Below are 22,915 nucleotides of genomic sequence, written 5' to 3' on the forward strand. Positions count from 1 at the left end.
CCCTGCTTATATCTAGACTCTTCTGTATATAATGAAGTTCATAAAACTTTGGAGAGTTGGATTTAAAATTTCGAGTGCTCAGTTGCATGTGCCTTGCACTTAATTTGAAACTGTTGCTACTACTTAAAGAGCCTTCTGGCTTAGTAACAGCTGCATAATAGGTTCAGTAGTTCTACCCACAACCCTGTCTCCAAGTTTTAAGTATTAAGTCTTTGTATTGTGACACTTGAATTATTTTTAAGATTTAAAATATCAAGTGTTTCCGTAATCTGTTTTTAACTCTTAGAGGAGTCATATGCAAATCTTAATGTAAGGTACAAACAGGGTCTAAGGTTTGAGTGCCCCCAGAATGGCCTTCCTCAGCGCTGCAGACACCCAAACATCATGTAATGACCTAAGGAACTCCCGGTGCCTCTTCTAGGTTATACATTTAAATAGTTTTAGGTTTTATGCAAGATTAGATACTGCTCTTTACAGGATGAGTGGTGTTGTCTTTGGCTGTGTGGTCTTAAATGTGTTTCTAATGTGTGTGTCAAATAATTACCTGTTAAACAGACTGCCAATCTGGCTGAAGCCAATGCTTCTGAAGAAGATAAAATTAAAGCAATGATGTCGCAATCTGGCCATGAATACGACCCAATCAAGTAAGTCCATAAATGCTTCGTATTAATAGGTATTTTGGGGTGGGTTCTCCCCCCCAATCAAAAGCGTTTTTTCAAGTTTTTGTGTACATGTAACTTTTTTTCCCTTTCAGTTACATGAAGAAACCTCTAGGTCCACCACCTCCATCTTATACCTGTTTTCGCTGTGGTAAACCTGGCCATTATATTAAGAATTGTCCAACAAATGGGGTAAGTCCAAAGTAGAAACCCTGGTGCACCTTATTTTTCTCAGTTATTTCTTAGCCATTATAGTTTTCTTGTGAATACTGCCTTCTCTATTACAATGGCAAATGAGCACAGGCTCTGGAGCCCAACTGCCAGGCTTCAGAACCTGGCTCTGCCATTTAATAACTGCGTAAGCCTGGGCAAGCTACTTGATGCTTCAGGCCTGTGGTTTCTCCTCCGGATGACTGAGGTGCTCATAGCAGTATTTCCCTCACGTGGCTATTGTGAAGATTAAGTGAGGTCATGTGTGTAAAGCACTACAAATAATAGAAGCAATTAATGAGTACTGCATGTTAATATTAAATAAATGTTAACTGCTTGCTTTCTTCCTCCTTTCTCCTTTCTCCTCCAAATAGGATAAAAACTTTGAATCTGGTCCTAGGATTAAAAAGAGCACTGGTATTCCCAGAAGTTTTATGATGGAGGTGAAAGATCCTAACATGAAAGGTGCAATGCTTACCAACACTGGAAAATACGCAATACCAACTATAGATGCGTAAGTATGCGAGTTAGGTGCGATTGTGAGGCCGCCATCCGGCCAGGCGCCAGTCCTCTATGTAGTCTCAGGCTCGTAACGTGGCTATTTGGATTACTTGTGAGCATTATATAGCAATACTGTTAGTCTCCATGTGTTGCATTTCTGTGTGAAGAATGAAAGGCTGCAGTCTGCTCCATTAAATGCAAATTTAAAATGGATTTGGGGGTTTTTGTTATCACTGAGTGCCACTTCCCTTGTAGTCTTCTGATTTTTTTCTTTTTCTGTCATACCCTGCTTTCTTCCTCATTCACATACATACTCCCACATAATCTTATATGCTGTCTACATTTTTTAAGTGAAGAAGACAAATACCTTAATCCTTTTGAGAAGCAAAAGGCTTAAGCATAAGCGTTCTACAAGATGTCAAGGCAAATATAAGTGCCAAGAATAAATAAAAAACTGAGTCCTCTTGAACAAGTTTGGACAAACCATGGGAGTGTTAAGATTTTAAAATATGGTTTGTTTATACTCCATTAGAAGAGCTACAGCACTGTATGCTACAGCTTCCTGCTTATTTTGAATGGGTTTTCAGATTTTGCTTAATGGGTCGATTTTAATGAAATGGATAGCTGTGGAAACCTGGCGTTGTGGTTCAACCAGACAACTTCTCAGTTTACCTGCTCTTACTGATCGTTAATTTTTGGCTGCCCTGGGCAGCTGTGAAATCACATAATATAGAACACGGTATTAATTGTTCCTTTGGACTGCATTCTCTAACCACTCCTCCAGTGGGTTATGAAGTGAGCGTGTCCTCAGGACATATCTTGAGAAACATCAATTTAGAGAACAGCTGGCAATGTTCATAGGGACACAGGGAAAATGTACAGAACAGTTTGCTTCAGCTTCATGCTGTCCTGTTGAAATGCAGTGGAGTGAGCAGGTGAGGGTGATGGGAGAAAGACGGCTGTGCTGTGGGAATGGTGTGGGGCAGAGTGGTTTCGAGTATGCGCTCGAGTAATAAGTGCCTCATTTTCGTTCACGGATAGGAATGAGTGTTCTCCTCAACTCCCAACCCTGTTCACTTTCTCAGTTTCACCCCCATCTATTTTTTCTCCGTCACCATCCTGTGTTTGTGGTTCATCTTTGAGCAGTCTGTTGTTCTGTTTCTAATTCAGACATTTCATACATATTTCCAAACAACTTAGGTTGAAATGGATGATTTTTACAGACACAATTTAAGAGCAGACCGCTTCATCTTAATATAATATATACAAGTAAAAGTATTTAAATAGAAATTTGTGTTGGAATAACACCACCCTTGTGAACCCTAACTAGTAATTAACTTCATTGCTTTTTGAATGCTGAAATACAAAAGCCCATTTGTGCCAAACACACAGCAAATACTGGGGAAAATGGGAGCCCAAATATTTTAAATGAAGCTTTCACCCTCTCCACTAACACCACTGATAAGCAACTCAGACTCTTCTTCTGTTTCTTTTTCTATCCTCTGTTCTCCTCTTTTTTTTTTTTTTTCTTTCTTTTCTCTCTTTTGGGCAGTGGGAGACTCCTCTTTCACAAATTGGGAACAATGGGGCATAAGCAAATTGATACTTATTTCTGGAATCGTGGTGATGTCTATGGAGCAACTGCAACACAAATAACACACCTAAGGTACCCTACTCCGTACAGCTGAGATTCTTTCATTTCCAGCGTTGAGATTGACACACTCTGTTCCTAAATGAGGTAGAAAGAATTTATGTAGGCATTCCTGTGTTTTATAAATCTGCCTGATTACAGAGAAGATGGGGGTGTTCGGAATAGTTGTGACAAGTTAGAGAATAGTGTATTGTTTTTTTTTTTCTTTTTGATATATTAAATATACAACATTTCTGCAGAATGCACTTCTACCAAAAAATGGACCCCAAATGATGGAAGTGTTACTTTGTTTTTGTAACACATACTTTGATCACTTAAGTCATTAATATTTCTTAGTTGGCTATAAATAGTAAGTCTCTCTTTTAAAATGCCGATTATAAGTAGATCACTGGTTTTACAGTCTACTTCTAGATACTGGTGTGGTTGGTAGCATCCTGTTTTCCTAGAGGTATCCCCCTTAATTTTGTAATGTCAGCACCAATTTCTATTTCCTGTGGTATGGCATTCGCTCTAATACCGTCACATGTTCTGGGTACTGTTGGACCGAGGAGGGGGAATTTCGTTTGTTTGTTTTTCAAGTAATGTGGTAGGATAGAGAAAACTGTGGTTAGGATGTTGTCATGTCTAAGTTCAAATCCTGTCTCTGCCACTTAAACATAATTTTGTGGCACTGAATATGTCCCTTTATTTTCCAGTCCTCAGTTCTAGAGTTGTGGATTTTTAAGATTCTGTTAGCCAGTTTTACAGTGTTTGTTTCTTTTTGTTATGCTTGTTTAGGACTTCGTTTTATGTCTTATTGTTGTTTAGAGGGAGGATGTTCGTAATACTCCATTATTTTGGAAGGTATTATACTTGTGTAAACAAATGTAGCATCGAACTGAATTATAAGTTCCCATTATGGTATAGTAGAACATGTTCATCTCTTGGAAATACTTTGCCTTCTTAACAGTGTTAAAACAGAGAAACCTTCTTTTACAGAGAAGCATATGCAATTGGGAAGAAAGAAAAACCGCCTTTCTTACCGGAGGAGCCATCCTCTTCTTCAGAAGAAGATGATCCAATCCCAGATGAACTGTTGTGTCTCATCTGCAAAGATATTATGACTGACGCCGTTGTCATTCCCTGCTGCGGAAACAGTTACTGCGATGAATGTAAGAAATGTTGAACTTGGAAAGACGTAGATCTTAAAATATGTGTATTTACCTGGAGAGGCTCTAAGCAACGCTATAGGTTTTAATAATGAAGTATGAAATGTCAGTAATTGGTCAGTTCCTAAGTGAGCATTTAATAGCAAGAACTGTTTTTGTTGCTGCATTTTTTTTAAACAACAGTCTCTTTGTCCTATTAATTAATAGAGTGGACCACCTCTTGCACCTTCATCAGGTAACTCTACTGGGGTTTTATGAAATGTAGGATTTTTGTTGCCTGTACATTTTAAATGGTATGCAAAATTTTGAATGCTTTTTGGGCCTTAGATATTCTGGAAGTACTTTTAAGGTACTTAAATCCCTTCCCTGGAGGATTGTGGAAAATAGCTTATTCCTTATTCTAAAATTCCTAAGTGTGATTGAGATCTTCTTTCTCACCTGCATCTGCCATGTGGTGACTTGTGACTTTTTTTTCTTTTCCTAAAGATTTTATTTATTTATTTGTCAGAGAGAGAGAACACAAGCAGGCAGAGGCAGAGAGAGAAGCAGGCTCCCCACTGAGCAAGGAGCCTGATGCAAGACTCTATCCCAGGACCCTGGGATCCTGGGCTGAAGGCAGCGCCTTAACGGAGTGAGCCACCCAGGCATCCCTGACTTTTTTTTTTCCTGATCATTTATATTAGCATTTGTTTTTTTTTTTTCTGCCACTTACTCTAAATTTGCCCCTTCTTAACCGAGATGAAAATGGCATCCTCTGAAAATTTCACTGCTTCTCTGTGGCGTGCTCTCCTCTGGCCTTTTTCATTTCTAAACATAGCTTTGGAATATAAATCTTTATTTGGGGTCCTCTTTAGTGAAGACCAAGGTAAAGAAGAGGTCACTTACAATTTGTTTCAGGGTATGTCTTAGCTTAACAAACCACTTTTTTTTTTTACTATACTAAAGCATAATTGGTGAATCTGTAATTTAGCATTATTTCTATGTACTGTGCTGGAGGTATTGCTGACCTTGACTGTATAACACTTCTGGTTTTTATCCTCTACTTTCCTCGTGAGGCTTTTTTAAAAGGCCTCTTAGCCATGTAAACTTTTTCTCTTTCTAGGCTATACCTTATTTCTGTGATTTTCCCCTATAATATTCCAACTACTAGCTAAACAAACCGAATGGTATTAAGGAAAGAGTGCTTCTTCTCTCACTTTAAATGTTTGTTGGAATTATATTCATGGCTTCTGTTTTTAAGGTAGAAGTTAGAGCAAAGGAGTGCTATTAGGCAAGAGATTTTACTTCTAAGTTTCTTAATCTCAGAAATGATTAGTGATATGTGCCTGGAAACAGAAATGTAACCACTTAGGTATAAGTCTTTGTAATTCATTCTCTAAACCCTGAGTTTTTGTAATTCATTCTCTAAACACGGAGTTTGTACTCTGCTTTTATTAATACTTAAAATATTTGACATAGGTATAAGAACAGCACTCTTGGAATCAGATGATCATACATGTCCGACCTGCCATCAGAATGATGTCTCTCCTGATGCTTTAATTGCCAATAAATTCTTAAGACAGGTAACTATTTTCATATCCCTTTTCTGAAAATTTTTTAAGAATTTTTGATTGTTTAAACTGTACTTGAGCAAATACAGCCTTACATTTTCCTGCATTTTTCTGTTTGGTATCTGTAGGCTGTTAATAACTTCAAAAATGAAACTGGTTATACGAAAAGACTACGAAAACAGTTACCTCCACCATCGACCCCCGTACCAACGCCGAGACCACTCATCCAGCGGAACCTACAACCTCTGATGAGATCTCCAATATCAAGACAACAGGATCCTCTTATGATTCCAGTGACATCTTCATCAACTCACCCAGCTCCTTCTTTGTCTTCATTAACTTCTAACCCGTCTTCCTTGGCCCCTCCTGTGCCTGGAAATTCATCTTCTACCCCAGCTCCTGTACCTGATATAACTGCAACGGTGTCCATATCAGTCCACTCAGAAAAATCAGATGGACCTTTCCGGTAAGTCTGTGTGCAGCTCTTGTGATTTAGAAACAAGTGAGATCAGTAGTACAGTTTTTTTATTGTATGTTGCTCTAGCAGTTGTAGTGGCCTGCAGTATGTATCATCCTTGTGAATCACTGTGCTCAGTAAGGTGGGGGACTCAAAAAAGTAACCCTCTTCTAAAGGTTTCCTTGTAACAGATGACCTACTCTTATTGGAGGAACAGGCAAATGAAGGAGATTCACTCGGTAAATGATTAAGCATCCCAAGGTGAAGGGCTATACAGGTTGCCAACAACCCTTATTAAATGTCGAATCATAAAGAGATTTCACTTGTGGTCATAATGGTGGTATTAGAAAGAGTCGATTCGAGCAGAACTAAGCACAGTTTGGATCGGTAGAGGGGATAAACCACTGGTGGCGGTAGAATTGTTTTGGAGCAAAATTAGGTAGAAGACCAATGAAAACTCACTTAAATCCTACCACTTCAGACACGAAAAGGACCTTTGATCATGTAGTCTGATGGCTTTTATAAATTCTTAAAGAAGCAACCAAATTAAAAAAAAAAACAAAAAAAAGATATCAGGGGTCTGTACAGACCTACTGAAGTAAAAATCTTGAGGATTGGGTCCTTGACATGTACATGGAAGACTTCTCACTGATTCTCTGTGATTAACGGTGGGAATGAGTCTCGGGTTCATTGGCATTTCTAGACCACCCCTTTGATTCACTAGTGGAGCTGGAAGTAGAATTTACTCTTAATCCTGTCTCTTTAGGTCCCACACTTTGACTTTCTGTTTGTTTGGGGTTTTTTTTTAAGCTTTTATTATTCTTACAACCATACCGGTTTCTATCATAGCTATCATAGATGAGACTGCTTATGGAGATTTCCTTTTTTTTTTTTTTAAAGATTTTATTTATTTGACAGACAGAGATCACAATTAGGCAGAGAGGCAGGCAAAGAGAGAGGAAGGGAAGTAGGCTCCCTGCTGAGCAGAGAGCCTGATGTGGGGCTCCGTCCCAGCACCCTGGGATCCCGACCTGAGCCGAAGGCAGAGGCTTTAACCCACTGAGCCACCCAGGCGCCCCTGGAGATTTCCATTTTTTTACTTAGCACCCTGTGTTCACGGAACTCTGTAAAGGTCCAGTCCTCTCACTTTCCTCAAAAGCTTTCATCAACTTTGATTTAACTCACCTTAATGCAGGTGGTGGGCAAACAGACTTAGTAATATGTAATTTTTTGCTCTTAATCCTCCATTTCTGATGACTTCTTAATGCATTGTAAACTACATTGTTTTCTAGGGACTCTGATAGTAAAATACTGCCAGCTGCAGCCCTTGCACCCGAGCACTCAAAGGGGGCCTCTTCAATTGCAATTACTGCTCTTATGGAGGAAAAGGTAAGTTTGACTGGCTTTTAAATTTGGAGATTTGTCTTAATGTTGTTCTTCTGGGTCTGTTGTTGGGTCTTTTTTTAACTGTTTCTTTCTATTCATGTTTTTTTCATACAGGGTTACCAGGTGCCTGTACTTGGAACCCCGTCTTTGCTTGGACAGTCACTATTGCATGGACAGTTGATCCCCACAACTGGTAAGTAAAATTCTGGTTTGAATATTTTTTTCTTTCAAAACAGTTGTAACTTAACATGCGGTTTCATATTTACCTATTGTTTTTGTTTCCAAGGTCCAGTAAGAATAAATACTGCTCGTCCGGGTGGTGGTCGACCAGGTTGGGAACAGTAAGTATATGTTTAAAAATCTCCAGATGATTGCTTTTGAACTAGGTAATGGGAATTAGAGTCTAGCGTGTTGCTAATATTTTTTATTGTAAACTCCTCTTTTGTATGTCATATTAACATAGTTTTTATGTAAAGTGTCACAAATTCAAGATTAGGTAAACTATTTTCTAAAAGAGTGAGTAATTCTCCTCTTAAAATGGTAAAACATAAAATCTTATCAATTCTTGTTACTTTCATGTCTTAACAAATGGTGATCTTGACAGAATCTCAGTTAATGAATAGATAAGAAGTAATTGAAAGTATTTCTTTTGAAAGAATATTTTAAATAGTAAATCACTGTTGTGCTAATAGATTAAACTTTTTCCTAGTCTTAATATGGATTTTTGAAATTTGATTTGAGTGAACATAGTAAGGCTACCAAACACAGAATTTCTCATTTTGAATGGTCTGTGTTCGTGAAATTTTATTGCATATTAAAATCTGTAGGATTTTGATCTTTGTATTTGATGGTCTGTGGCATTAAAAATTAGTATATTTATTTATGAATGGTCTTTATATAATCATTTCTGTTTCTAAAATCTATATAAACAGACTGATATATTTATATGTAAACTGGCTTATAATCTAAAAGTTTGATCTATTTGTTTGAAAGGTAAGTTAGATTTTTCATTTTCAAAAGTCTGCTAAGTGAGAGACTTAGCAGATTGTGTCAGAAGGAATACAGAATTTGGAGACACGTAGGCTTGGGTTGGAATCCCAGCCCCTGCACTTAACAGCTACATGACCTTGGGCCATGCGGTTTCACTCCTCAGTTGTGCAGTGTGCAGCAGATAAAAGGGCTCTACTTCTCTTCTGTAACAAGTTCACAGTCACTTGTAGAATGCTAAATGGAATACCATATTGTGAAAAATACTGCACATTGACGTTTAATTATTGTCACAATAGTTAATCAAAAAAATAATTTAAATAGATGTTATACTTGCCCATATCTCCTCTATGTGGAACAAATTTCAGAATGAGGATCAGGGAGAGGAGAAAGTTTTTAAAATGTGTGTCTTAAAGTCTACACATTAAGAGATCATGTGTTATACTCAAGGCCATTTTGTCTTTCCACACAGTTCCAATAAGCTTGGATATCTGGTTTCTCCACCGCAGCAAATTAGAAGAGGGGAGAGAAGCTGCTACAGGTAGGCTTGTTAAACATCTTGAAAAACTGTAATCTGATGACCTGCTCAAAAATATAACACAAAGAAATTAAAGCCACAGCAGTGGCAGGGGAGGGAGGTCATTTGGTTTATGCTTATCTCACTTAAGTCCTCAGGAGTTGCCCTTGAGGCCTAGAGAAGAATAGATTATATTTAGTCTTATAAATGATGGTTTTAGGCTACATCTTTAATACTCCTTCCCAGTGACTATTTTCTCCCAGTACACAGCAGAGTATTAGCTTACATTTACTCTTTTGAGGGTAGAAGGGAGTCATTAAGGCCCAGACAATATTAACATGAAAGTTAACTAGTTCACCTCCCAAGCGTGAAGAAGACTTGCATTTATTTCTCTTCTAGACTCCATTGTTTGAATCTTCTCCCACCTTCTCTTTTCTAAAAGAAAGGACAAAGAGATTGTTCAGGGCTCTTTCCCGGGACAGACCAAAGCAATGTTATTCTGTGGAAGTAAGCCCTAGGTCTTAATATCTAGGTCACACCCGCCACCAGGGTAAAGGGCCTCTAAATTAACTCTATAACAAGAATATATTAAGGGTATCTTTAGTGCTCTGTTGAGAATTGCTAAGTAATAACTTTGTTACTAGATCACTTGTTAATGGAAGATAATATTTACTAATTCAGACTCTGAAAAGAGGCTTAAAATCTGAACCCCTGGGGCGCCTGGGTGGCTCAGTGGGTTAAGCCGCTGCCTTCGGCTCAGGTCATGATCCCAGAGTTCTGGGATCGAGTCCCACATCAGGCTCTCTGCTCAGCAGGGAGCCTGCTTCCTCCTCTCTCTCTCTCTGCCTGCCTCTCTGCCTAATTCTGATCTGTCTGTCAAATAAATAAATAAAATCTTTAAAAAAAAAAAAAAAAATCTGAACCCCTGCTGCTGCTGTTATTTATAATTTTAAAAAACCTTTAACTTGACAGAAGCCCACCTTTTAAAGAAGCCACTATTTCCTCAATGAGGGACAATTCAGAAACATTGGCTTGCACTGTTATTTTCACCCAACCCTTAGAAATAAAACATTGAGATTTCTAGTTGTTAATTACAAATGTCAGGAGTCATACTTATATTCTTGAGGATGAAAGGTAGAGCATAGGGAATGTAATCAATGGTATTGTGATGGTGTGTTATAGTGACAGATAGTAGGTTACACTGTTAGCCTCACATAAGGTGTAGACTTAATGAATCACTGTGTTGCACACCTGAAACTAAAGAAACCTAGGGTGTCACCTCTACTTCCAGTTTTTAAAAAACATAACCAGTTAATACAAAGTACTTTAAATCCAAAAACAAAACAAACAAACAAAAAAAATGAAACCATTTAAAACTGTGTTTCTAAAGACATTTTAATGACATCGAGAAACGTTCATGGTATATATAATGTCAGGTGAAATACAAAATTATAAATATCAAAGGTATTTTTGAAGTACTACTTAGAAGGATCCTTTTCACAGTTCCTATCTCAAAGGATTATAGGAAGTGGTTTTTCTTCATTGAAAGTTTTGGTCTGAAGGGTATTCTGGGATGGTCTAGGTCAGAGAGGCATTAACCTTGTCCGTTCCTTGAAATGACAGATTAGGAAGTCACAAAAGATCATTGTGGAGTGATAAAGAATGTGAACTTCATAAGAGAACTTCTAAATATAGTGTCTCCATAGGGAGACGGCCCTGTAAACTTGTATCATCTGGGTCCCCAAGTGGCCTTAAAAATTATGTTTTCATATAAATAAGTTCCTATGCTTATTTTGAATAGTTGTAAGTTTGAAGGTAATTATGGACAGAAAAGACAGGCTTACTTGTCCGTCTCAGGTGATTTTAGTTTGAAGGAATAATATCTTGGAATTTGTTTCTCCAGAAGTATAAACCGTGGACGACACCACAGCGAAAGATCACAGAGAACTCAAGGCCCGTCGCTACCAGCAACTCCAGTTTTTGTGCCTGTGCCACCCCCTCCTCTGTATCCGCCCCCACCCCATACACTTCCTCTCCCTCCAGGTGTGCCTCCTCCACAGTTCTCTCCTCAGTTTCCTCCCGGCCAGCCGCCACCTGCTGGCTATAGTGTCCCTCCTCCAGGCTTTCCTCCAGCTCCGGCCAATTTATCGACAACTTGGGTATCGTCAGGAGTGCAGACAGCTCACTCAAATACCATCCCAACAACACAAGCACCCCCGTTGTCCAGGGAAGAATTCTATAGAGAGCAACGGCGGCTAAAAGAAGAGTGAGTGTTTTAATTTGCAATTCTCATACACTTTCATTTTCTGATGTAACATTAAACCAGGTATCTTTGGAAACATTTTCTAGTGTTTCCAGTTAGTGTAAGAAAAATCACCTACAAATTAAACCAAAGCCATACAAGCAACTTCCTCAGGGATTCTTAGTTATTTATAGTTTTAAAATGGAAAACTAATGGCAATTTCATTCATTTCATTCATGATCTAATTACATTTGTCTTGTTAGTTTTCTTAAATGGTTTTTGTTAACTTTCACTCTTTAACTTTATTTTACTAGGGAAAAGAAAAAGTCCAAGCTAGATGAGTTTACAAATGATTTTGCTAAGGAATTGATGGAATACAAAAAGATTCAAAAGGAGCGTAGGCGCTCATTTTCCAGGTTAGTGTTTTGCAAGCCTTCACAACAGAATTACAAATGGGACTTTGAATATCCAGGGATTAGCTATGGATATAAATAGCATTGCACTTACGGAATTTTTCTGATTCGGTCTAGGTTTATAGGAATGGACATGTAGCTTATTTCCCAATATCTGTTTATTGAAATGTCTCAATGTAAATTCTATTGTGTAGAACTAGCAGTTATGGGGATTAAATTGCCCTTGTCCCTCAAAGTTATTCGTAGCATGAAATAATTGGGAAATGTTTGTGGAAGGAAAGAGAGAAATAGCCGAAGGATATTTCTGAGGACCCTTTTACCTGAGGCGACAGCTTCTTGCTGGAACATTAACCTGTGTAATTAATGAAGTAGTGGTAGAATACAAATTGATTTGCCGATAGAAAAACTGAATTATAAAAATTCCCTGGAAGTTTGTTTTTAAAAGACTTATTTTTTAAGCTTACATTTGAAATGTGGTTCCTTTCAAAGCTAGACTACTGGCCAACATAGGACAAAGAAAGTACTCCTACTTAAATAATCAGATAGGAAGTAAAATTTAAACTTAATTGGCATTTTGTTTAATGTTAAGTTAATTGGCTCATATAACTCACGGTACATTAATGCGCTTCACTCTCTAATTGTCAAGATTTCACTTTTGTTTTGTAACAAGTGATTGCTCAGATCTTCGTGTACTTTATTCCATTCCAGTAGAGGTCACTGTGCCTCTTTAATCATCTAAGATGAAATTTGATATAAAGAAAGATGGAACCGTGAGGATAGCATGCTAGAATCTGAGTCTGTATTTTATTTTGTATATATTTCTCAACTATCAACTATTGTTTTGTTTTTGTTTTTAGGTCTAAATCTCCCTATAGTGGTTCATCATACTCAAGAAGTTCATATACTTATTCTAAGTCAAGATCTGGTTCAACACGTTCACGTTCTTATTCGCGATCATTTAGCCGCTCACACTCTCGTTCCTATTCACGATCACCTCCATACCCCAGAAGAGGCAGAGGCAAGAGCCGAAATTACCGTTCACGGTCTAGATCTCATGGATATCATCGGTCTAGATCAAGGTCACCCCCATATAGACGATATCATTCACGGTCAAGATCTCCTCAAGCCTTTAGGGGACAATCTCCCAATAAACGTAATGTGCCTCAAGGGGAAACAGAACGTGAATATTTTAATAGATACAGAGAAGTTCCGCCACCTTATGACATGAAAGCTTATTATGGGAGGAGTGTTGACTTTAGAGACCCATTTGAAAAAGAGCGTTACCGAGAATGGGAGAGAAAATACAGAGAGTGGTATGAAAAGTATTATAAAATAGGTTATGCTACTGGAGCACAGCCTAGACCATCAGCAAATAGAGAGAACTTTTCTCCAGAGAGGTTTTTGCCTCTTAATATCAGGAATTCTCCCTTCACAAGAGGCCGCAGGGAAGATTATGCTGGTGGACAAAGTCATAGAAGTCGAAATTTAGGTGGCAACTATCCAGAAAAGCTTTCAACAAGAGACAGTCACAATCAGAAGGACAACACAAAGTCGAAAGAGAAAGAGAGTGAAAATGCTCCGGGAGATGGTAAAGGAAACAAACATAAGAAACATAGGAAAAGAAGAAAGGGGGAGGAAAGTGAAGGCTTTCTAAACCCCGAGTTATTAGAAACTTCTAGAAAATCGAGAGAACCCACAACTGGTGAAGAAAATAAAACAGACTCATTATTTGTTCTCCCAAGTCGGGATGATGCTACACCTGTTAGAGATGAACCAATGGATGCCGAATCTATCACTTTTAAATCGGTGTCTGAAAAAGACAAGAGGGAGAAAGACAAACCAAAAGCAAAAGGTGATAAGACCAAACGAAAAAATGATGGTTCCACTGTGTCAAAAAAGGAAAATGTTGCAAAACCTGCCAAGGGACCTCAAGAAAAACTAGACGGAGAGCGTGAAAAATCTCCTCGATCTGAACCTCCGCTTAAAAAAGCCAAAGAGGAGACTCCAAAGACTGACAATGCTAAAGCATCCTCTTCCTCCCAAAAAGACGAAAAGATCATTGGTACCCCCAGGAAAGCTCACTCTAAGTCCGCAAAAGAACACCAAGAGACAAAACCAGTCAAAGAGGAAAAAGCAAAGAAGGAGTACTCCAAAGATGTCAAATCAGAAAAGCCCACTAATAAGGAAGAAAAGGCCAAGAAGCCTAGTGAAAAAAGTAAGCCACCTGACGGCAAGGGAGACAAAAGAAAAAGAAAAACTGAAGAAAAGGGTGCGGATAAAGATTTTGAATCCTCTTCAACGAAAATCTCTAAACTAGAAGTGACCGAAATAGTGAAACCATCACCAAAGCGTAAAATGGAACCTGATATTGAAAAAATGGATAGGACCCCTGAGAAAGACAAAATTTCATCATCAACTGCCCCAGCCAAAAAAATCAAGCTCAACAGAGAAACTGGTAAGAAAATTGGAAGTACAGAAAATGTATCTAATACAAAAGAACCCTCTGAAAAATTGGAGTCAACATCTAGCAAAGTTAAACAAGAAAAAGTCAAAGGGAAGGTCAGACGAAAAGTAGCTGGAGCCGAGGGATCCAGCTCAACGCTTGTGGATTATACCAGGTAACTGATTGTGGGTGGTTGGGTGTGGATGCTTGTTTTGGGAAAGAATTTAATTTTATCAGTGCTTGTACTTCTAAAGTATAATATGTTAATTAAGAAGGGGTTAGGCTGGTTAATTTCTATCTTTAAAGAAAGGAGTTGAAGGTGGTTAAATTTTGTGGATGAGCCACTTTTTTTTTTTTTTTTTTTTAACACAGTCCTACATTTAAATCATTTAATCTTTTATCAGAATAAGGGCATTGGCTTTTGAGCATTAAAAGGACATTTATGGTTAAGGTAGCCTTTTTACACTTAGTAGTGTTCAGTAGTAGGTAAATTCTTAATTAAATTCATCACAGATTAACAGCATTTTAATTTTTTTGTTTTAGTACGAGCTCAACTGGAGGCAGTCCTGTGCGGAAATCTGAAGAGAAAACAGATACAAAACGAACTGTCATTAAAACTATGGAAGAATATAATAATGACAATACAGCTCCTGCTGAAGATGTTATTATTATGATTCAGGTTCCCCAGTCCAAATGGGATAAAGATGACTTTGAATCTGAAGAAGAAGATGTTAAGACCACCCAGCCTGTGTCAAGTGTAGGAAAACCTGCCAGTGTTATTAAAAATGTCAGCACTAAACCCTTAAATACAGTCAAGTACACTGAAAAAGAAAGTGAGTCATCAGAGAAAATTCAGAAACTCACCAAGGAAGTGAGCCATGAACTTATACAGCATGAGATCAAAAGTTCAAAAAACTCTGCATCCAGTGAAAAGGGGAAGACCAAAGATCGAGATCATTCAGTGTTGGAGAAGGAAAACCCTGAGAAGAGGAAGAACAGCGCTCAGCCAGAAAAAGATAGTAACGTGGACCGTCTGAATGAACAAGGGAATTTTAAAAGTCTGTCTCAATCTTCCAAAGAGACAAGAACTTCAGATAAGCATGATTCCGTTCGAGGTTCTTCAACTAAAGACTTTACCCCCAACAGAGACAAAAAAACCGACTATGACAACAGAGAATACTCAAGTTCCAAACGTAGAGAGGAAAGAAATGAATTAACAAGAAGGAAAGACTCTCCTTCTCGAAGTAAAGATTCTTCATCTGGACAGAAAACTAAGCCAAGGGAGGAGAGAGATTTGCCCAAAAAAGGAACAGGAGATTCCAAAAAGAGCAATTCCAGTCCTTCAAGAGAGAAAAAACCTCATGATCACAAAGCCACTTACGATACAAAACGCCCAAGTGAAGAGGCAAAACCTGTAGATAAAAATCCTTGTAAAGATCGTGAGAAGCACACATTAGAAGCAAGGAACAATAAAGAGTCAAGTGGCAATAAATTACCGTATGTGCTTAACCCACCAGACCCACAGACTGAAAAAGAGCAAGTTCCTGGGCAGACTGACAAGAATGCGGTGAAGCCGAAACCGCAGTTAAGTCACTCCTCCCGACTTTCCTCCGACTTAACTAGAGAGACTGATGAAGCTGCTTTTGAACCAGACTATAATGAAAGTGACAGTGAAAGCAATGTGTCTGTGAAAGAGGAGGAAACTTCGGGAAAAGTTTCTAAGGAAGTGAAAGAGAAAATCGTGGAGAAAGCAAAAGACAGCCTGGACCCGGCAGCAGGCGGCCAGATAGGCACAGCCAGGAGCCAGAGCCAAAGCAGCCCTAGTGTTAGTCCAAGTCGAAGTCATAGCCCTTCTGGAAGCCAGACCCGAAGCCACAGCAGTAGTGCCAGCTCTGCAGAGAGTCAGGACAGCAAGAAGAAGAAGAAGAAAAAGGAAAAGAAAAAGCACAAGAAACACAAAAAACATAAGAAGCATAAGAAGCATGCAGGCACTGAAGTAGAATTGGAAAAAAGCCAAAAACACAAACACAAGAAAAAGAAGTCCAAGAAGAGCAAAGATAAAGAAAAGGAGAAGGAGAAAGATGACCAAAAAGTGAAATCTGTCCCTGTATAAAAGGACAGATTTTAAAAATTGACTTAATTACTAAGTCATCTGTATTAAATTTTGTTATAATGTAAAGAGATTCAAGCCTTGTAAATAATGATATGGAAGACCCTGTGCTGCACTTAAAATATTGCTGCTTGATTATTTGATTTTTACATCAGAGCTTTATAACACGAACTTTTGTACAGAATTGTGAGTTGTGACCATGTAACATGAGAGGTTTTGCTAGGGCCTATTATTTTTAACCACCATTAATTAGTTGGGGTGGAGTTTACTGTACTGTGAAATTTTCACATTTGAATTTTTTTAATTGCCTGGCAAAAGCTGGTATCAGTTCTAAAATATCAGCAGAATGATTTGCTGAATTCATTACAACCCTGTTATGTCACTTTTTGATTACAATAAAAGTTTTCAGTAAACTTTTCAAATGTCGAATATTTGTGGGTTTTTTTGAAGGAAGTGTGTCATGTCTCTTCCCCCTTCCATTTCCTCATTTAAAATAGCCTTTGAGCCTATAGTATATGTTGCACCAAATAAACAAAATTGGGAAGTAAACATGGTAGATGAACTTCATCAGTGGGCTGGTGGTAGGTGGCCAGAAATAAGAAATCAGGATTAGTTGGAGAATTGGTTGGAAAAAATCAAGGGTCATAAATTTATATAGTAATTCGAAGTTTGGACTTCAATTTTAGCAATGAGGAATTGTGGTTTATGGTTCTGTCTTCTTGAAATCCTGATAAATGAGTGTTCAATTCCTTGATAAAGTGCCAGCTAAAACAAACAGCCTTGAGCATCTGGTCAGCCGCATTGACAAGAGCAAGCAGCAGCAGGTCTAGGAGCACCAGGTTCAGACTGATGGGCTCCTCCTTTGTGGCTGGGGTTCAGAAGTTATCATGGCATTGAAAAGCTATTGGAAGGGTTTGGGGAGTTAGGGTAAGAATGGTATCTCAGAAACAGCTGTATAAACAGCGATCAAGATGACAGCAGCTGGGAGGAGGAAAAGAGACCAGGTCCAGTCTGAGGGTGGTCCTAGGTACCCCTGAACTGTTGGTGGGAGAGGAAAGGTCTACATTAGCAACTTGCCTCTACGAACCTCTGTGTCCATGCCTTGTCAGGATTTCCAGACTATGCCATGTAGACAGTGTACAAAAATACTGAGTGTTTTTAATGCAACTTTTAATATTTAAAAGAAAGAAATGATTTAAAGCGATGAATGTGGGTGTCATAAATGTTGGCCTCATGAAAGCCATCCAGGACCGAGTTAAGTTTATTATATGTTTGTCAAAATAAGTGTGTTAAAGTTAAATGAAACCAACTGTCCTTTAGAGGGCTCTGTCACTGGGGATGAAGGCGTCTGTTGTTCCCCCTCGCGGCCCCACCCCACCCCACACAGGACTACTACTCCGAGGTACTCCAGCTAGGCTACCCTCTTCATTCGTACTAATCAGGACCCCAGATTTAGATTGTATCTCCCACATTCACTGAGGATTTTAGCACCCAGGACTCTGTAGCATTAATTTCATCAGTTGAAGTCAGTTTCCTTACCTAGGTAGGCTCCTGGCCTCTATAATCTTAATCTCAACGGACTTCTCTTTAACAGCAGTCCACTCCTATGACAGTTTTCCAGAGCTGCTCATCTGTGGCCATTTGGCTCTTAAGTTTAAAATCAATCTTTCATCTACAGCCTGGTCTTCCAGCCCGTCCTCTACTGGCCTGAGGTTTTAACTCCTCCCTTACTCTTCCTACTGCCTTTTCCTTTCTGTGATTGCCTGAACCCCATCATTCCCACCACACAACACCTCAGACCTGCTCCCCCTTCTCTATCTTCCTGAAGCGTAACTCCCAAACCTCAATAAGGGGGCTGAATGGGCTGCTTAGTGAAATTAAAGGCTTGAAAGAAATTTTAAGACGTAACGGCCACACACTGTGCTAGGTGCTTGTATTTATTTGATCCTCAAAAACTCTGGTTTTGATATCTGATACTACTTTGAGCAGGAAATCCCACTGCCTATAAAGGTTCAGTCCAGCCTTGGGTGTCTGTCTAGTCCACCTCACCCCTGCCACGTAGAGAGGAGTGGGACATAACACGTTAAGACTCACACACTTTTGCTGGACCCCAGAAATGCTGTTCTATCTACATGTTTTCTACACTTGGCTGTTTTTGTCTGTCTTCCTCCTCTGCCTGTCTCAGTTTCCTACCCACTGTTCAAGAATTAGCTTGCCTTTTTTTTTTTTTTTTTTTTTTTTTTAACTACTCCCTCACAGTGCCTGCCAGCCCATCCCCATCCAAACATACCCGGGATGCAAGAGCATCACTGAGTGTGCTGTGAGGACACTCCAGTTGTTTTCTGTGGGCTCTGGTTTTCTTGTTCAATGGACTGAGAGCCTCAAAACCAATGTGGGGTTTATATTCCAGAAGCCAAACCATGCCTTGCATATAATGTTTGAATTGATAAGATGAAGGAACTTCTTTTAGCCTGAAGTTAAATTTTGCAAACTTCCTGGAAACCAGCAGTATGTCAACATTTTTAAGGGAGGAAAATAATTTTTGAGCTACTATAGACTTGGAAGATAGTATCCTTCCAGTAACCAGATGCTTCAGTGTGCCAAGGATATTGCAATGCCTTACAATCAGGGACCTAAGAATAACTCCTTTGCTAGTCTCAGCATGCCAAATGAAGAGCGCTAAATCCCCTCCAAACTTTGTAAGCCTGGGATTTCAGAGTTAGAAAGCTAGTTAATGGTTTATTCATCCCGATTTGTGCAAGTGTCCCCATCTGTTTTGTCCACTTTTTCCTGTCTTTAACTCCTTTAATGAATGCTGTTCTGTTGTATAAAACTACATGGAACAAAACCTCTGGTTTGAAGCAAGCTCTTTCTTCTCTGAGCCCTTTTATACTACTGCTATTTATTATGTAAGCCAATTTCAGCTGGTCTTTTTTTTTTTTTTTAAGATTTATTTATTTATTTATTTGACAGAGAGATCACAAGTAGGCAGAGAGGCAGGCAGAGAGAGAGAGAGGAGGAAGCAGGCTCCCTGCCGAGCAGAGAGCCCGATGCGGGACTCGATCCCAGGACCCTGAGATCATGACCTGAGCCGAAGGCAGCGGCTTTACCCACTGAGCCACCCAGGCGCCCCTTCAGCTGGTCTCTTAACAAAGTCTCACTAAAATGTAGGTACGTGTATATATAGTGTGCTCTGCTTTTTCTTTATATATATCACAAACAGGTCCTTTTGGCATTAACGTTTTTCATTAGTTTTAAGAATTGCAAATGATCATGAAAAAGTTGAATAAACCACTTAAATCCTTAAAGGGTAATGTGGCTTTGCTGTGTGTGACTAATGGTTCAGCACACTAATATGAAAAATGAGGTTAACAGGAATGTTCAGAGATTTCTTGAGAATTCCTTTCAGTAATGTAGTCTAAACACTCCATCAAGGCTTCCCTTTGTTACAGGTTTCTGATATTTCTTAAGATCATGTTAAAAGGACTTTTAAAGAATAGCTATTGCTAATTTATATAGTTCAGAAACAAAACAAAACCAAAAAACTACTGGTTGCTGAACAGTGATCCCATTTGAAAATCCACACCAGAATGAATCTTGCTTTTCCACCCAGAAATGTGGCTACTTAGTAATTTGCTACAAAGCTGGCTTGGCCAGTGTGGATCTTTTATAATTTAATTCTTTATTTTTAAAGTCTAGAGTAGTAAGAGGCACTAGCAAAAGAATGGACATACCTTTAGAATTCGAAATAGTTTTTGTAGAAACACTGATACCTTAAATTTTTGGTAAATATTTATAAATCTGTTTTAACCTTGGCTTAATGACCTGTAAGTAGATCTGGTAGACTGATTCCTTTTCATGTCCTGAAACTTAAAACTAATCAAAACAAGTTAGAGGAAAAGTGAACATGGGAGGAAACTGTATCAGTGCTAGAGTCCAGGGAAAGGCTGAGAGGGGGAGACAGCCAGAAATGTGGAATTTTGCCACAATGCCACCTCTTAAAAGTTGTGTTTTTGTTTTTGTGTTTGTTTTTAAGAACTAAAGACAGATGCCCAGAATTCTCTTCCTTGAGAAAGGAACTGGCCTCTTGGGAAATGCAAGTAGAAGATCTTGGGCAATATGAACGCCTCATACTCTGGAGGGACAATGGTAGGTTATGAAGCACGCAAGGAATACTCCCTTTGTGGTCAACATGATGGATATTGCACAAAGGACACCTGAAGCATAAGCTACAAAGTTGATGGGGATAGTGGAAGCTTCCATCCAAAAATAGATTTGCTGTATGTGGTCTCATGCCAGGAAGGAGGTCAAACAACAAGAAGCCTCGTTCCCCTGGCTATTACAGTTTGGTGGGGGTAGGGGGGCGTGGGGAAGATACACAATTTTCAAATCATGATAGTGTCTCTACTAGAACAGGTAGACAAATTGTGGAATTTAAATGAAACTCCAGAAATTGGCCCAAATAGGGGCACCTGGGTGGCTCAGTGGGTTAAAGCCTCTGCCTTCGGCTTGAGTCGTGATTCTAGGGTCCTGGGATCAAGCCTCTCTGCCTGCTTGTGACCTCTCTCTTTCTCTGTCAAATAAATAACATCTTTAAAAAAAAAAAAAAGAAATTGGCCCAAATAAAAATGTTTGATGATAGTTTCAGCATAAATAAACACAAAAAAGGCCCATTTTTCAGTAAGTAGTTTTGAGAAAACTGGATTACCATTTAAAGAAAAACTTTTTCACACCTCAAAATTCTAGATGGAGTCAATCTTTTTACCCACAGTTTTATTTTACATAACCCAAGTGTTTGTTTGGTCAGTTTTCCTTTTCCTAGGATCAACTTCTCTTTAACAGATTAGGTCTTTATTTTTTTCACGCTGGCCAGTCAACTGGCAACCCAAGATCTTCCCCAATATTTCTGAGAATGCTTGTGAGATGTGGTTTATCTTGGTCTGCTCCTTTCTGATTTCCTGACATTTATTTCTGGTGCTGATTTTTCTCTTTGGATCTCACGCGAGTCTCGGTCTTCATTAGGTTTTATGACATTTCCCTCAGAATACATCACATCCTCTCACCTGTGTCCAATGTCTTTACTTCTTTTCTGTCCTATGCCATAGGCACTCCCATCTTTTACGGTACTTTTCTGAGCCAAGAAACAACCCCCCTGTGATGAATTACACCATTAGAGAGCAAAAGAAGCTGCAGGGAGTTCTTTAAAATAGCAACTCTTTTCTCCCCTCTACAATTTTTAAAAATTACAAACTCAACTATTACACAGAATACAAATGGCCAATTGACATTTGAAAAGGTTAAATGTCACTGGCAATAAAAATGCCAGTAAAACAGAGTTCCATTGCCTTCAGGCATTTAGCGTTACCGGCAAGTGTACAACCCGCCCAGTTCTCTCTCCTCCCACCACCTGGGCATTTCCGTCAGCATTGGTGGGGGTTAGCTTCTCACTCCGTCTCTCAGATCATAATATGCATCCTTAGTTTGAAGGCTTTTTAAATGGTTCTGCTTTTATTTCTAACAAAGCCCTACATCGCTTAAAAAGTCATAAAGTTCTTCTCGACATAAAATGCTTGAGCCTCCTGCCCCAACCCCACTGCACCCCGACTCCAACGACTTCCAATGCTATCAGTTCCAACTCTCCTAGTTCTTTCTTTAGAAACAAAACAAAAAACTTGTGGAATATAAAAAGTGAACTATGGTGAGTGCTGTGAAGCGTGTAAACCTGGCGATTCACAGACCTGTACCCCTGGAGATAAAAACACATTATATGTTTATTTAAAAATTTAAAAAATTGATTAAAAAAGAAAAAAATAAATAAATTTTATATTTTTTAAAAAAATTTTAAAAGACAAAAAAAAATAGTGAACTCTTACTTTTGAGTTTTCCATGTCAAGTATTAGCTTTAGGGACGCCTGGGTGGCTCAGTTGGTTAAGCAGCTGCCTTCGGCTCCTGGGATCGAGTCCCACATCGGGCTCTCTGCTCAGCAGGGAGCCTGCTTCCTTCTCTCACTCTCTATCTGCCTGCCTCTCTGCCTACTTGTGATCTCTGTCTGTCAAATAAATAAAATCTTTAAAAAAAAAAAAAAAGACTTCTCAAAATAATATAGGGATATGAGTATTTAACTCAAGAAGGTCAGGTCATGATCCCAGCGTCCTGGGATCGAGTCCCATATCGGGCTCCTTGCTCAGCAGGGAGCCTGCTTCTCCCTCTGCCTCTGCCTGCCATTCTGTCTGCCTGTGCTCGCTCTCCCCCCCACCTCTCTGATAAATAAATAAAATCTTAAAAAAAAAAAAAAGTATTAGCTTCAGCTCCTCTTCTCTCTCCCCACCCCCACCCCCACACATGTATGTTCTCCCATCCTCCAAATAGAAGTTCCCCCTCGGGCTACATTGAAATGGTGTGGGCAGTGTGTCTTGGGGCTCCTGGCTGGCTCAGTAGGTAGGGCATGTGACTCTTGATCTCAGGGTCTCAGAGTTATGAGTTCAAGTCCCATGGTGGGTGTAAAGCTTACTTTAAAAAAAAAAAAAAAGATGTTGGGAAACATTATGTCTTTACATCTGTAGTTCAAAATCAAGTCATTCGGTATAATAGGATTCTTTTTCCTGTAAAATTTTGGTTTCCCTGGAATTGATGACTGACT

General features: G+C 39.0%; 1 protein-coding gene across 2 annotated transcripts in view; it reads left to right on the forward strand.

Moving 5' to 3' along the window:
* Positions 1 to 16,696, forward strand: part of RBBP6 (RB binding protein 6, ubiquitin ligase) — a 31,531-nt gene extending 14,835 nt beyond the window's left edge. Inside the window, exons 6-19 of one of the 2 annotated variants that reach the window (XM_004778339.3) lie at positions 556 to 644; positions 755 to 851; positions 1,244 to 1,383; positions 4,000 to 4,172; positions 5,628 to 5,731; positions 5,848 to 6,185; positions 7,469 to 7,565; positions 7,677 to 7,755; positions 7,849 to 7,903; positions 9,022 to 9,090; positions 10,970 to 11,332; positions 11,623 to 11,724; positions 12,579 to 14,339; positions 14,708 to 16,696. In XM_004778339.3, coding sequence (XP_004778396.1) covers positions 556 to 644; positions 755 to 851; positions 1,244 to 1,383; positions 4,000 to 4,172; positions 5,628 to 5,731; positions 5,848 to 6,185; positions 7,469 to 7,565; positions 7,677 to 7,755; positions 7,849 to 7,903; positions 9,022 to 9,090; positions 10,970 to 11,332; positions 11,623 to 11,724; positions 12,579 to 14,339; positions 14,708 to 16,277 — 5,037 coding nt within the window. In that variant the 3' untranslated portion in view covers positions 16,278 to 16,696. The remainder of the gene's footprint in view (positions 1 to 555; positions 645 to 754; positions 852 to 1,243; positions 1,384 to 3,999; positions 4,173 to 5,627; positions 5,732 to 5,847; positions 6,186 to 7,468; positions 7,566 to 7,676; positions 7,756 to 7,848; positions 7,904 to 9,021; positions 9,091 to 10,969; positions 11,333 to 11,622; positions 11,725 to 12,578; positions 14,340 to 14,707) is intronic. The other variant, XM_004778341.3, reaches the window with a different exon arrangement.
* Positions 16,697 to 22,915: the final 6,219 nt, after the last annotated feature.

The sequence above is a fragment of the Mustela putorius genome, unplaced genomic scaffold (assembly GCF_011764305.1).
Source record: "Mustela putorius furo isolate JIRA1106 unplaced genomic scaffold, ASM1176430v1.1 tig00004041_pilon_pilon_pilon, whole genome shotgun sequence".
NCBI lineage: Eukaryota > Metazoa > Chordata > Mammalia > Carnivora > Mustelidae > Mustela > Mustela putorius.